The 16,790-nt window shown below is 38.5% G+C and overlaps 1 protein-coding gene across 2 annotated transcripts in view; it reads right to left on the minus strand.

Moving 5' to 3' along the window:
• Positions 1 to 16,790, minus strand: part of LOC138810515 (glutamate-rich protein 1-like) — a 55,094-nt gene that overhangs the window by 30,310 nt on the left and 7,994 nt on the right. The window contains exons 2-3 of one of the 2 annotated variants that reach the window (XM_069997738.1): positions 13,427 to 13,573; positions 7,572 to 7,703 (exon numbers count right to left, since the gene is read on the minus strand). In XM_069997738.1, the coding sequence (XP_069853839.1) occupies positions 7,572 to 7,703; positions 13,427 to 13,573 (279 nt within the window). Of the gene's footprint in view, positions 1 to 7,571; positions 7,704 to 13,426; positions 13,574 to 16,790 lie in introns of those variants that run through there. The other variant, XM_069997747.1, reaches the window with a different exon arrangement.

Below are 16,790 nucleotides of genomic sequence, written 5' to 3' on the forward strand. Positions count from 1 at the left end.
AAGAAAAGGGAAAGAGAAGAGGTAGCTAAAAGAATATTTACTTTAATTGGGAAAAGGAGATTAAAGTGCAGAAAGTGGTACCCTGATAGGTGCATTGCAAACCAGGTGAATATAGTCTAAACCTTAGAATCAAGATGACTAGTGTTTTCAATAATTCACATGCAAGACATCAGGTTCTACAGTTGCCTGAGGTTCACTGGAGAGCTAGAATGAAAATCAAAGACCATAGTTACAACTCTGTTTCTAAGGAGACAGAGGGAGCATCAAGGCTTGTTGCTATCTGTTGCAAGCTGAATTTTTGGTTTGGCTATTCATGTGTTTAACAAATGCAAGGCAGAGGAACTGGCATGAGGAAAAGAAACTGACCTCCAAAAATACACACATGAAAGATAAATTCAAATACTGTCACCTCCCATGAGGACTTCTGCCTCAAGGTTAGAGCCATCTGCCTGCCCATTCACACAGGGAAACGCATAGCAGCTTTTGGCATCTTTCCTAAAAACCTGGGGCTACCAAACCTCTCCTCCCCTCACCCTGGCAGGATATTGTCAGGCCTGACAGCTTCTATCTGGAAAACATCTGCATCTCCTCATCCACTGCCTCTTCTGATCACATCTGGACCACATCTGATCCTCCAATCTCCATCTCCATCTCCACTGCCTCACCTGATCATGTCTGGACCACACATAAGATCCTGCTGTTCTTGGACTAGCAAGCATATTGAGCAGGGCTCCTCATAACACACAACAAGTCCAGGCTTCTGACCAAAGATCTTGAAACTGCCTTGAAATTACCTTGACTACCTGCTCATCCATCCTACCAACTAACCCATTCTCTACCATGGGAACAAATATTGCTTGCCATTCTCAAACGCATGTTCTATTTCTGCCTGTTAGCTGATTAGTATTGTAGATCACTTTCTTCTATGCCCTGTCATTTCTCTAGCATACAGGCATGCCCAGTCTCCCTCCTCAGGCCTAAAACACTTCTTCCTCTCTAGATACCTCCTCATCCCACCACAGTAGTCTGCACATGAATCATCCTAATCAGGATAAGGAAAGGATCTATTTGTCATCCTCCTACCATAGAGCCTAAGCAAACTGCCTAACACAAACCTCAAAAGGCCTTTAATATAGGGACTAGTTGTTGAACCATGATTACTATGTTTACTTCCCCAAATGGTTATGATGTAGTCCAGAAAACATGTTTTAAGGATTTATTCTAAAAGGAATGAGAGGTATGAAAAACCTAATAAAAAGAACTGCAATTGAATGAAAACAATAAGAAACAAAGCTGAGCTTTCCGGCAGCTAAAGCACAAAGTCATCAAGAATAAGACCTCTTCACTAATGTATACTAATAAAAAGAGTAACACATATCTTACTCAAGAAAAGCAGTATACAGTTCATAAGATCCAAATGTTTTTCTAGCACTAAAACTCCATAGGGATATTTCACCTGAATTTTATGTAAACACCAGTGACTGTACAGTGTGTGAAGAGTAAGATTGTATGTATATATGTATGTGTAGGTATATGTGCACATGTGTGCATGTGCATGTGTACCGGGAACTGGGACTTGAACTCCACGCCTGGGCACTGTACCTTACCTAGTGTTCTACCTTTTCAGCCACAGCTCTACTTCTGGATTTTTGTTGTTGTTGCTATTTTTTTTTGGAGGGGGAAAGGTTATTTGGAAATAAGGGTCTCACAGACTCTTCTGTCTAGGCTGGCTTCAAACCATAATTCTCAGATCTCAGCCTTCTGAGTAGGTAGCATTTCAGATGTGAGCCACAGTGCCAGAATTAAGATTTTAACAGACAGTTCTGGCAAAGAAAAACAAGCAAATCAAAACACTAAACATTCTCTATGTCTTTACTTAATCTGCAAAAAACCCCCATAAACATAGAAATAACATTTCAGACAATATTTTTAGGAGACATAATGATGTAGACATATGTCTGGCATGATATAAAGCAAGCACCTATAAAAGCTAATGAACTAAGGGATTTGTGTTTTCCTTGAACCAGTTACCATCTCAGGTAGACTGTAATAGGAAACAGACATCTCAAAGACATATAAATTGGCAGAAACCTAGAGAAAGGGCATGTTGGAGCCCTGGATGGGTATCTTCTTCTAGAAACTAACTAGGTAGACCTGTGTCTTGTCCAGCTGTTGAAGGACTAGCTTTCCAGCCCCAGGAAGGATGTGTATCCTCTAGTCAGTAGCCCTTACCTGTTGTGTGTCTCTTCCAGACATCACCTGAAGTCCTACAATTTTGTACTCTGTTCATCTCAGAAACGACTGTGATTCAGTACATTCTGAGAATAAACATTATGATCCCAGCTGCACCAGAGGAATTTTAATATCACTGAAATAGATTATATAAATTCACACCCGGCATCCTATGGATCTGCTAAGACAGAACAAGGAAGTACCTCTGCCGGATAACACACAACCCAACGACAAGAGGAGAGTGGTGCCTAGTGGGGAGGAAGAACCTCTTCTTACCCAGTATTCTACCATAATTTTACCCCTAGCCCGGTGAGGAGAGCCTGGAACAAATCCCACATGCCTTTTTTTGGTTGTTGTTGGTCGTGAGGCTTGAACTCTGGGCCTGGGCGCTGTCCTTCAGCTCTTCAGCTCAAGGCGAGAACTCTACCACTTGAGCCAAAGTGCCACTTTCGGTTTTATGGTGGTTTTTTGTAGATAAGAGTCTCACGGACTTTCCTGCCCGAGCTGGCTTTGAACCATAATCCTCAGATCTCGGCCTCCTGAGTAGCTGGGATTACAGGTGTGAGCCACCAGCACCCAGCTTAATGATGCCTTTTTTATAGAGAAATTTACGTTTAACAACACCATTCCCTTTTCCTACTATTCCTAAAAGAAACTGTAATCTGGTTTGTGTCAATTATATCTAAATATTCCCCCCCCCCAAAGTGAAACAGGATGCAGAGTGGGTTGGATGACTACTTATGGTTTCTACTTGGAGCTCCTGAGTATAGAACTGTCTTTATCACAAGTAGACACAGGCCCTGTAACACATTACTTGATTCAGTTAATAAGCATTGAATCCTAACTTCTCATAAGGTGCTGGGCCAGGCACAAAGGGAAATGGGTAAATGACACAGTCTCAAACTAATGACCTCGGGACTGACGGAGCTGAAGAGAGTGCTAGTGGCCCAGCCCAGGGACTCACAGATGGCTTCCTTAGGCATAAAGGAGCTGAAGGATCAGCATCGTGAGCACCATAAGGCATCCAAACATAAACATAAATGCTACACCTGTTGCCTTGCCAGATGGTGGAGGCCAAGTAGTTGGTATGAGCCACCAACATTACTGGTGCTTGCAGAATAGTACTGAGCAGAGCCCTGAGAACAACCTTGTGTGGCAGAGGAGTGCATGGGGCAACAAAAGCAGGAATGAGCCAGACTTTGCCTCTTACAGCCTTCCAGAAGCTACTGTCCCATAGTTAGTTGGTCCTGAAATTTAAAATCAAAGTCCAGGACTTTAAGTGTTGCTTTGAAAAGGTGAGGCAACATGACCTTTTCTTTTTTTTCCATTTTTAGGCTTCATGTCCTTTACCTAAAATTGCAACTGAAAATATTCAGAAATTCCTTCTCTCCCTCAAATGTGTCTATGCCTTGCTCTGATTCCCATCTGACTCTTGGAGGTGGTTAGAAAGAACTGGATGTCTGGGCCTGCCTCATCCTTTCATGGACTTCTATAGACCCCTTGAGACCCTGTGACCCCCCAGACACGAGGAGTAGGAGTCACTGCAGCATACCGTTCCTCTCCAGCCTCACGTTTGCAGCTGAGGAATCTGAATGCTCCTTCACTTTGAAAAATAGATACAAGCAACTGGAGTAAAGAGAAGCAATTCTATCTTTTTCACAACTGCATTTTAAATGCCCTTAAATGACCGGCTACCTAGGATTTAAATTAAAAGATAACTTTAAAATAAAAATATAAATATAAATAGATATAAATATAATATAAATATAAATAATAAATAAATATAAATATAAATAAAAAGATAACTTTAAAAAAAGCAAATCAAAACATTTAGAGATACATTCAAAGCAGACATATAAAGTTCCCAGCCCAAATGTGAGGTTCTAGGGACACATAATCCTCAAGAAACAAGCTTTGTAGGACAAATATTGGTCTACTTGGCACCAATCCCTTAAGAATTTCGCTCAACTATAATCTCAAAAATTGTTAGCTTGGGAAGAGCTGTTTGTTCACAACCAAGTAAAGTTTTCATACAGGTTGTCATGAGGACAACAGGGCAAGACCAAATACCAACTATGTACAGATAACAAAACTGTGTACAATGGCAAGGAAAAAAATTGCATACCAGTGAATGCCAGCTAACATGAATCATTCTGAAGAGTCCCAGGGGCACAGAAAATATCTTCAAAATAAGCCACACACACACACACACACACACACCATTGAGATTCCATCTCATTCCAGTAAGATTGGCCAGCATCAAGAATTTAAACAATAAATGCTGGCATGGACATGGGGTAACAGGAACCTATTAAATTTTGGTGGGAAAGTAAACTAGTACAAACACTCTGGAAGGTGGGTCGAGATTTCTCAAAGAACAAAACTTTGAACTAATTTGTGATCCAGTGATACCACTCATGGTTATCTACCAAGAAAATTACAAGCCAGGATATGGTAAAGACAGTTGTATGTCCATGTTCACTGCTGTATTATTCACAACAGCCAAGTGATGGAAACAGCTCAGATAAGTGGATCAAGAAAATATGATGCATGGACAAAATTTAATCATACTTATCAGAATAATTATGTCATTTGCAAGGGAACTGAATGGAACTAGAACAAATGTTAAATGAAGTAAACAAGACTCATAGACAAATAGCATGTTTTCTCTCATATGTAGAAGTTAGACCTAATTATGCATGATAACATATACAGGTCTCAATGCATTTACACACAAACTGACTAAAGGAGGGTGTACTTAATAGTGTATCAGAATCATTCATATAAGTTGGCACTCATTTGTATGCAATTGTTTTACATGCTATTGAACACAGTTGGTGCTTAGTTTTGTTCTCTGTACATAGTTGTGTCTTGTGTTGTACTCATAACAACCTGTGTGACAACCTGCATATAAAAATACAAGAATGAGGGGCTGGGAAGGTGGCTCAGTGGTAGAGCACTTGCCTTGCATGCCTGAGGCCCTGGGTTCGATTCCCTAGCACCACATAAGCAAAAAGAAAAAAGCCAGAAGTGGCGCTGTGGCTCAAGTGGTAGAGCGCTAGCCTTGAGCTGAAGAGCTGAGGGACAGAACCCAGGCCTAGAGTTCAGGCCCCATGACTGGACCCCCCCAAAAAACAAAAAAAAACCCAACAAGAATGATTCTGGAGAGAGTTCCAAGGACACAGCAAATAGGAGAGAAATTAAAAGGCTTAGCTCCTCTAAACAACTAACATATTGTCTATCAAAACAAATACCAAGAAGAAGAAACATGTTTTATAGGAGAGGACAAAAAGGAAGAACAAGAATGAAGGGAAGAGGGGTAAGCAAATATAGCCATTATATAAAAAAATAAACTATAAAAAAAAATAAACTTGACAGTAGGGATGGCAGAGAGAAAATGAAGGGTGACATTGGCTGAAAAGCACTATACTTATAACCTGACTTATGAACTTGTAATCCCTTTGTACAGCTACTTAATAACAATAACAATAATGATAATAAATATAAAAAGTTTAAAAAATTATACATGACAGCTATAATAAATATTCAGTTTCTATTTTTTAAAAAGTACATGAATGAGAACCAACCATATGTAACATCATATGAATAACTGTGCACAAGAGCAAGAGAATGATTTAAATGTACATAGTGACATGTGAGAGCCAACTGTGTATCACAGCACCTGAATGAAGGTCAGCTGTGCATAACAGCATGTACATCAGTTAAGTGTGTGAAATGATACATGAAAGCTACCTACACAACAGCTTATGAATGATAGGCAACTTGCATACAATGGCATATGAATGAAAGTCAACTAAGTATAACAGCACAGGGAGCCAGTTACACAACAGTACCTAAGTCAAATGCATACTTATTTCTAGGTGAGTAAACTGGCTATATACAAAGGCCCATGAGTTCAATAATCATATACACGGATGCATCAAAGATAGCCAACTTTGTAACTGTGTAAACAAACCCAACCCATTTTCTCAAGTCCATAAATACACAATAAAGTCTATGCACCGAAGTGTCTTCATAAGTATACACTTAAACTTTTCAGTTATCTATGCTCTTTAATGATCATATGAATACATTATTCCTTTGCTATCTCACTAAGTGGGATAACTAAATTAAAACCATTGGTTTTATGGTTTGTGGTCCTTTAATGAGCAAGCCAGAAAGACCTGTAGATTAGAAAAAAAAAAAACAACACATTTTCATGATATTCAAATGCATTTAAGGCTTACAGTATGAACTTTGTTAGTTTATACTTACCTAAAACTCACCCAAGGAAAATCTTTAGTAAATTCCACTAAAAGAAGTTTCAAATGGCAAATTTAAAGGAAAAAATAGCATTTTGCTTTTAAGGTAAAAATATTACATGCAACAGGAGCACTTCTATCTCAACACTTAACTGCGGGGCTAGGAAGGTGGCTCAGTGGTAGAGCACTTGCCTTGCATGACTGAGGCCCTGGGTTTGATTCCTCAGCACCACATAAGCAAAAAGAAAAAAGCCGGAAGTGGCGCTGTGGCTCAAGTGGTAGAACGCTAGCCTTGAGCTGAAGAGCTGAGAGACAGCACCCAGGCCCAGAGTTCAGGCCCCACGACCGGACCCAAAAAAAAAACCCAAACAAACAAACACTTAACTGTACTGAGTAATTTGACCAGTCATGGTCCTCTATTAGGTGCATAACAACAAACAATTACAATAGATCAATATTTTCCCATGAGATAGAAAATAAGTTATTTCTTGATTATGAACTTTTCAAAAATTTTGGAAAACTTAAAATCCAACAAAAAACTACTAAACAAAAAGAAATTATACTTATATATATATATATTTGTGTGTATGTGTGTGTGTGTGTCGGTCATGGGGCCTGAACTCTGGGTCTGGGCGCTGTCCCTCAGCTCTTCAGCTCAAAGCTAGTACTCTACCACTTGAGCAACAGTGCCACTTCCGGCTTTTATTGCTTATGTGCTGCTGAGGATTCGAACCCAGGGCCTCATGCATGCCAGGCAAGCACTCTTACCACTGAGCTACCTTTCCAGCCCACTATTAATATTTTGATATATTTATTTAATTCTAGACTTCTTTTAATGCACTAACAAATGTGGCTATTATTATATTCCAATGTTAAGTTCCCCTATCTTAAGTATTATTTATTATAAGATTTTATAATAATTTTAAGTTGTAAAATATGTAACAGTATACCATGTGTGAATTATATAATATATACTTACCTATACCTCTCATCATAAATTTAAATGTTAATTTGTAATGTAGAAAATAATAATTTATCTGTAAAGACAGTCGCCTTCCCTCCCACTAGATTTTCTACCTTCTGTGTCATCAGCACTGGCAATGTTCTCAGAACTTGTACAGTTGGGTTCTGGCTCACTGGGAACATAACCTTCAGGAGGCAAACTCACAGTATAGAGCCGTTGTTTAGGATAGATTTTAATGTCACCATCTATGAAGAAAAATGGGAGATAACATGCATTGGTAAATAGTTCACAATGTAACTAGACATATACTAGCCCTGATTATGCCAGTATCATTTTTCTAATGAAATTTCATAAAGACAGAAAAATTTAAAAACCCAATAAAACCAAACTACTATCATAAATATTTATTTTAATATTTTTTGGCAGAACAGTGAGTCAGCCATATGCTCAATCAGAAAAAAGTAAACATATATGATTATTTAATTTCACATTAGGTTACTTATAAACTTCTGGGTTTTCATAATGTAATATAAAAACATAAGTAATTCATGAGTATAATAATAAAATTTAAGTAGCTCACACAGCATACCCTTTATTATCACACCATAAATCATTCAACATTCAGTCCATTGTCTTTTTTTTTTTTTTTTTTGGCCTGGGCACTGTCCCTCAGCTCTTCAGCTCAAGACAAGAATGTTCTACCACTTGAGCTACAGCAACACTTCCAGTTTTCTGATGGTTTATTGGAGGTAAGAAGAGTCTCACAGACTTTCCTTCCTAGGCTGGCTTTGAACCATAATCTTCAGATCTCAGCCACCTGAGTAGCTAGGATTATAGGCGTAAGCCACCAGCTCCCAGCTTCAGTCCATAATCTTTCTGAAACTTTTTTTCCATATAAACTAATATATATGTAGCGTATGTATATACCTACACACCTGCATGGAAATGTATAGCCACAGACACACAGATGCATGTACACACATACACACATGTATTCATACACAGACCTACATGGGTACAGATACAGTCATACTTACATATATGCATACATATATGTTCATGTAAATGAAAACACCTTCACAGATATACACCTGACTGCACACACAGACACACAAACACACAGAGATATATGCATGCACAGAGGCAGACACACATGGACACACACATGCAGATACACATAGACACGTGTTCATGTATATGCAAACACAGACATATACACATATATACACAGAAACATAAAAATATTTTAGTGGGATCATGCTATAAGTAATTTACTATTTACACAGATTGTACATTCTAGATGCCTATCACTTAAAATATGATAAAATAAATACTATACTAGAATATACAATATTTAATTCTTAATTCTCTTTTAATGATTGCTATGGGAACATTTTGATTTATAATTCAACTACTTTCTTAAGTTCTGCATGTGGACACTGGGTTTGAATAGTCACTATTACAAGCAGTTGACATGACCCTCCTTGCTGTATATTACTTTGTATAGTAGTATATTGGCCACTTTGTTCTTTCTGATAAATCCTTTTTCTTTCTTTCTTTTTTTTTTTTTTTTTTTGCCAGTCCTGGGGCTTGAACTGTGGGCCTGGGTGCTGCCCTGATCTTTTGTGTTCAAGTCTAGTGCTCTACCACTTGAGCCACAACTCCACTTCTGGCTTTTTTTTTTTTTTTTTTTTGGTCAATTGGAGATAAGAGCCTCATAGGCATTCCTACCCAGGATGGCTTCCTACCATAATCCTCAGATCTCAGCCTCTTAAGTAGTTAGGATTATAGGTGTGAGCCACTGGCACCAGGCCTCCTTCAGATAAATCCCTAGAAATGTAATTGCTGTCTGAAGGGTATATCCTTCTGTTGGCTTTTTATAAAGGTAACAAAGTAGAATGCTTTCTCCTACACTCTTTAATATTGAGTTGTATCAATATTTTAATTACTAGTTTCATGTAAAATGACAAAATGATTCTTTTTTTTCTTTGCCAGTCCTGGGGTTTGAACTCGGCCTGGGCACTGTCCCTGCGCTTCTTTGGCTCATGGCTAACTCTACCACTTGAGCAACAGTGCCACTTCCAGCTTTTTCTGTGTATGTGGTTCTGAGGAATCAAAGCCAGGGCTTCATGCATGCTAGGCAAGCACTCTACCACAGACCCACATTCCTAGCCTGATAAAGTGATTCTTAAATGTGACAAACACACATGCATACATCTATTAGTTTGCTACAGAGTAACGAGTATTTTATTTTAAACACATAATGACAAAGATTGAATAAAATCACTAGCAATATGAAAAATATGGTTTATATATTTAAGTGTAAAAATATTAAATGTGAAAATCTGAGCATTTTCAACTTCCTCTGCTATGAATATGTTTCACTTTCTCAAAGCTAACTTGCCAGAGTTCTAGTTCTTACATTAATTTTATTCATGACAATATTCATGATTAATTACTATGTCATTCCCTAGTAGAATCAATGGCAGATGGAGATAAGCTTCTAAGTATACTATCCTTATTGGGTAATATCAACATTTGATCATTTTTCACAGAATATTTTTGGAAGCGTCTAATTGGCTAAATCTTTCTTAATAAGAAAGTCAAATAGAACTTTAGAAATATCATTGTTCAGTTAATTATTGGGATGATGATAGGAGGGATCATAAAAGTGAAGAATGAGATAACTCACAAAATGGAAAACATCGACTCATCTAGGGAAAACATTTCCAAAAATGTGCTGGGCACCGGTGGCTCATGCCTGTAATCCTAGCTACTCAGGAGGCTGAGATCTGAGAATCTCAGTTCAAAGCCCAGGCAGGAAAGTCTGTAAGACTCTCATCTCCAATAAACCACTCAGAAAACTGGAATTCCCTCTGTAGCTCAAGTGGTAGAGCTTGAGCTGAAGAGCTGAGGGGCAGTGCCCAGGCCCAGAGTTCAAGCCCTATCACTGACCAAAAAAAAAATCAAAATGTAACATGCCAGAGATGATAGCCCTTACTGGTAAGAAATCACATGATGACTTTACCGGTGGGCTAGGCTCTCAAGATGCAAGGACAATACTGTCAGTCAGACATGGAGTCAAAAATGACACCCTGCATCTGTAAGTAAAGGTGACTAGATGGTGTGTAATAACTTCCAGTTCTGATTTTCTACATTCTTTTGGGTAAAATATGGTGTTAGGATGCCAAAAATACTGTTCAAGAAGAGCAATGGGCTATCTTCAGTCTTGAGACAAATCTCACAGAGGACCAAGTCACTCCGGCCCCAGGGTACACTGTATTGCCATAAGCCTTTCCAGTCTCTTGGAAGTTAACAAAACAGGTTCTCAGTGGAGAACTGATTTTGTCTTTCTTCATTGTCATCAGGCCTAAATGAACTTAATGAAACTCCAACTTCTCAGATCATGCAGGAGTACACACATACAAATATACAAGGACAATTGCACAGACCAGCCTATGCACACACATGAACATGAATATGTACAACATGCACGTGCACACATGTACATACATGTATGAAAGTATACATAGCATGCATGTACAACCTCATAATCATCTTCTGCCCAGTTTCTGTACAATTACAGTTATGTTATATATGTTTCACTGCTCTGTAGTCTTTTAATGTTATTTATAGACATGGAAATGCAAATTAAGGAAGATTTAAATCAATGATTAATACTCAGGGCTGTTGTGGTGCTGGCAGAAGACTGCTTTCTCAAAAATAACTGGACAGGAGAATCTGTAATTTGGATGATGCTTTTCTGTATTCCCCTACCCTTGTTTTGGAGAATGACTTTTGTGTAGTCTTTGAACAAGAAAGGTATCCTCAGAGACTATATCTTATATTTTTATATAGTTTTATTCTTTATTAGTGTAGACTGATAGTATTAGGGTTTCATGATATTTGCATACATGCATATAATGTACTTTGATCAAAATCACCCCTCTATTATACTTTCTTATCCCCTCTTCTTTTTTGTGCTGGTACAGGGACTTGAACTGAGGGCCTTTCAATCTCTCTTGGCTTTTTCACTTGTAGCTAGTGCTGTATCACTTGAGCCATGCCTCCAGTTCCAGCTTGTTCTTGGCTAATTGGAGATAAGATGCTCACGAATTTGTCTGCTGAGGCTGGATCCTAACCTCTACCCTCAGATCTCAGCCTTCTAAATAGTTAGGGTTATAAGTATGAGCCACCAATGCTTCCTTTCTCCTTTTTGTGTACTGATACTAAAACTTGAAGTCGGGTCTGTCCCTTAGCATTTTCTTCAAAGCTAGTGCTTTATCACTTGAGCCACAGCTCTACCTTTAGCTTTTTAGTGGTTATTTGCAGATAAAATCTCACAGACTTGCCTGCCCAAGCTGGCTTCAAACCAAGATCCCCAGATCTCAGCCTCCTAAGCACCTAGGACTACAGGTGTGAGCTGGCACCCAATTCACCAATATTTCTTTTTTTTTGGTCCAGTTGTGGGGCTTGAACTCTAGGCCTGGGCACTGTCCCTCAGCTCTTCAGCTCAAGGCTAGCGCTCTACCACTTGAGCCACAGCGCCACTTCCAGCTTTTTTCTTTTTGCTATATGATGCTGAGGAATCGAACCCAGGGCCTCAGGCATGCAAGGCAAGTGCTCTACCACTGAGCCACCTTCCCAGCCCCTCACCAATATTTCTTATACAGCAGTTGTACCACTTTATATTCCATGAGCAATAAAGTTCCTGGTGTTCCATATCTTCAACCACATATGGTACTGTCAGTTATTTTTATGTTAGCAATTCTAATAGGTGTATCATGTTTTAATTTAATAATCACTAATGATTTACAATATGAATATCTTTTCATGTCTTTATTGCCATTTACATATCACTATTGGTGGGGTTCAGGTCTTAAAGTCAAGTTGCTCATTTCCTTGTTGCTGAATTTTAACTTCTTTGTACAGTTTAGTAATACATGACTTTTACAAGTATCTTTTATAAGCATGTACCTTGTCTTTTCATTTTCTTGACTGTCTTTTATAGATCAGAAAATTTTCATTTTAATAAAGTCCAACATCAATTTTTCTTTCATCAAGCATACTCATGTGCTGCAACTAAAATGTTACTAATATGTCCAGTGTTCCAAATATTTTCTTCTCATATATATATATATATATATATATATATATATATATATATATATATATTTTTTTTTTTTACATATATATACACAACTGCACTTCCAGCCTTTTGGTGGTAATTGGAAATAAGAATCTCATGTACTGACCCAATGTATAATGAATGCCTATGGTGCTGTTCTGGTTTTGGATATCAGTTGATGTAAGATAAACAAGAAGGAAACCATATGTGTGTGTGTGTGTGTGTGTGTGTATATATACATATATAATATATATATACACATATATATATATGTATACTCATGTGCTGCAACTAAAATGTATATATATATACACACAGTGTGTATATATATATATGTATATATATAAGATATATATATATATGAGAAGAAAATATTTGGAACACTGGACATATTAGTAACATTTTAGTTGCAGAACATGAGTATACATATATATGTACACACACACACACACACACACACACACACACACACACACACACACACACACACACGGTTTCCTTCTTGTTTATCTTACATCAACTGATATACAAAACCAGAACAGCACCATAGGCATTCATTATACATTGGGTCAGTACATGAGATTCTTATTTCCAATTACCACCAAAAGGCTGGAAGTGCAGTTATGGTAGAGTGCTAGCCTTGATAAACTAAAGGGCAGTGTCCAAACCCTGAATTTAAGCTCTAGTTCTAGCAATAAATTAATTAATTAAAAAATAGAAAATAAAGGTCATTCAACAAAGAGAAACAACAGGCCAAAAGGATAGATTCTCTAATGGCAGTGTAGATTACTGGGGAAAACCAGATCCTTATAATCTATCCTTATTTGCAAACAACCTTACCTGTCAGATGATGAACATGCTTATGTTTTGCTTTTCTAGAGGTCACTTTCTTAGGTGGTGTTTCTGAGGTCAGAATTTGGAGTGTGTCTTTTTCTTGCCCACTTGGAACATTAGGGAAAAGTTTCTTCAGCACTTTTTCAACAAACACTATAAAGAATTAACAAGAGAAAGAAGGAATACCTTACTGCATTTATTTAAAACATATATGGCTTTCATTTAAAACCTGATAGCAACTGGCCCTCATAATGGTCATCATTCTACAAAGAAACTCTAGACAGACTCTCTGGGCACCGCCCAAAAACTGCCCAGTAGACCTCCAGGAGCCTGGTCCTGATAACCTTTCTTATAGTCGTTACTCCACAGGAAACCCTCCAGGCCTAGCTCTTTCAAAGATGCATATACTTTGGTGCCTGCTGGCTTTCTCTGAACACTGCTTTATAGGTTAGGGAGGTGGCTAGGCCTGAGCTATAAAGTACATTCTAGGTTGCACCAGCACTGTACTGTCACCAAGGGTCTCTCCCTCAAATTTCTCCTACAGTGCAGTTCATAACCACTGCAGAGTAGAGATTAACCCTGGGTACAAGGACTAGGGAGGGTGGACAGCCTATGTGCAGGCCACACAGTTACTAGTTCCATGTGTGTAAGAAACAAGCAGTCTTTCTTCTTTAAACTGAGCGAGCTGACAACTGCAATCAAGAAGATGGCTTTGGCACGTACACGAGACACTACAGTTTACGTTAGTTTACATTCTGCTTTTACTAGAGGGTGAAAATTGTCTTAATGAGAAATATTTCCATCCTCCCTTAAATGTGGTTTATAAACAGGTATCATCTTAAAATAGCACACCAGAAAAGGAGGAGAAAGGTTAATAAAAGGGTGGGAATTTTTTAGCCTCATTAAATTAAAAAAGATAAATAGCTGCCAAGTTCTGCAGAGGAAATCTGAATGCCTAATACAGTACCCTAGTACTTTCAGGAAGATAGAAGAAGATGTAGACTTAGTTCAAGCCCCACAACCGACAAAAAGAAAAGAAAAAAAGAAAAAAAAAGAAAAGAGGACACCAGGAAATGGAAAGACCTTCCATGCTCTTGGATAGGCAGACTCAATATTGTGAAAATGGCCATACTGCCAAAAATAATATACAAATTTAATGCAATTCCCAATGATGTTCTTTACTGAAATAGGGAAAACAATCCAAAAATTTACCTAGAATAGCCAAAGCAATTATTGGCAAAAGAAACAACGCAGGAGGGATCACAATACCAGATTTCAAGCTCTACTATAGAGCCATAATAACAAAAACAGCTTGGTGCTGGCACAAAAACAGACCTGAAGACCAATGGAATAGATTAGAAGATAAAGAAATAAAATCATATACCTAAAGTCAGATGACATTTGACAAAGGAGCCAAAGACATACAGTGGAAGAAACATAGCCTCTTCAACTACTGGTGCTGGGAAAACTGGGCAGCCACATGCAGAAAACTAAAAGTGGACCCTAGCCTGTCACCATGCACTAACATCAACTCTAAATGGATTAAGACCTCAACATCAAAGCAGAAACTCTGAAACTACTGCAGGACAGAGTAGGAGAAACACTTGAACTTATAGGTACAGGCAGGAACTTCCTGAACAGAGTCCCAAGGTCACAACAAATTGAAGAGAGATTTGACAAATGGGACTACCTTAAAATAAAAAAGTTTCTGCACAGTTAAAGACATAGCTACCGCTGGGCGCTGGTGGCTCACGCCTGTAATCCTAGCTACTTAGGAGGCTGAAATCTGAGGATCACAGTTCAAATCCAGCCCAGGCAAGAAAGCCCGTGAGACTCTTTTCTCTAATATACCCCTAGAAAACCACAAGTGGTGCTGTGGCTCAAGTGGTAGAGTGCCCACCTTAAGCTGAAGAGCTGAGAGACAGTGCCCAGGCTCAGAATTCAAGCCCCATGAAAAAAAAAGGACATAGCTACCAAACTACAAAGACAGCTAAGCAATTTGGAAAAGACATTTACCAGCAATATATTAGACAAAAGGCCATATACAGGGAATTCAAGAAACTAATCCCTCCCAAATCTAACCAATCAATCATTAAATGGGCAAGGGAACTAGAGACTTCTCAGAAGAAGAGATAAAAATGGCATGAGGAAATATTTATTCATCATCCCTGGTTGTAAAGAAAATGCAAATAAAAACAACCCTGAGATGCCACCTTACCCCAGTCAGAATGGCCCACATCCTAAATTCAGCCAAGGACAAATGCTGGCGAGGATGTGGAGAAAGAACTCTATTGCACTAATACAACCACTTCGGAAAGCAGTCTGGAGGGTCCTCAGAAAGCTAAACTTAGACCTCCCCTATGACCCAGCCATACCATTTCTAGGCATCTACCATGAGCAACAGGAACCAGGATACAAGGACACATGCACCTCCATGTTCATTGCTGTACTGTTCACAATAGCCAAGATATGAAAACAATCCAAATGCCCCACTACAGATAAATGGACCCAAAAACTGTGGTACCTACATACAATGGAATATTATGCAGCCATTAGAAAGGACAAAATAATGGCATTTGCAGAGAAATGGATGGAACTAGAACAAATCATGTTGAGCAAGGTAAGCCAAGATCAGTGAGACAAACGGCACATGGTCTCCCTGATACATGGATGTTAGGAGATAATAACAACGCAAACAGGACTCAAGAATCTCAATTCAAAGCCAGCTCAGGCAAGAAAGTCTGTGAGACTTTTTTTAAAGAAAAAAATTCTTGTTTCCATTTCCTGGAGTTCATTTTGATAAATATTATTCTATATAATAGGAGGCACAGAGGCAATGAGCCATTGTGTTTCTCCCCTAAGAGTATCCTCCTCTGGAGTTTCTAAAAGATGCTTATTTCCAATTATCACTAAATAGGCAAAAGTGGAGCTGTGGTTCAATAGAGCTCAGGAGCAGTGCCCAGGCCCTGAGTTCTAGCCCCTGGACTGGCATACAAATAAATAAATAAATAAAAATAGTGTTCAATGTCTTAGGTAAATATAAATAAAATTTAAGCATAAAAGTTTTAATTCTGGCTGGGAAGGTGGCTCAGTGGTAGAGTACTTGCCTTGCATGCATGAGGCCCTGGGTTTGATTCCTCAGCACCACATAAGCAGAAAAAAAAAGCCGGAAGTGGCGCTGTGGCTCAAGTGGTAGAGAGCTAGCCTTGAGCTGAAGAGCTGAGGGACAGCGCCCAGGCCCAGAGTTCAGGCCCCACGACTGGACCCAAAAAAAAAAAAAAAGGTTTTAATTCTTTAAAGTTTAAACCACAAGTTTTTATATGGAAGACGAAAGTGGGAAAATGCCATGTAATTTCAGATGTGCACAATT

The sequence above is a fragment of the Dipodomys merriami genome, unplaced genomic scaffold, assembly GCF_024711535.1.
Source record: "Dipodomys merriami isolate MVZ:Mamm:240054 unplaced genomic scaffold, mDipMer1.0.p SCAF_1038, whole genome shotgun sequence".
Lineage (NCBI taxonomy): Eukaryota > Metazoa > Chordata > Mammalia > Rodentia > Heteromyidae > Dipodomys > Dipodomys merriami.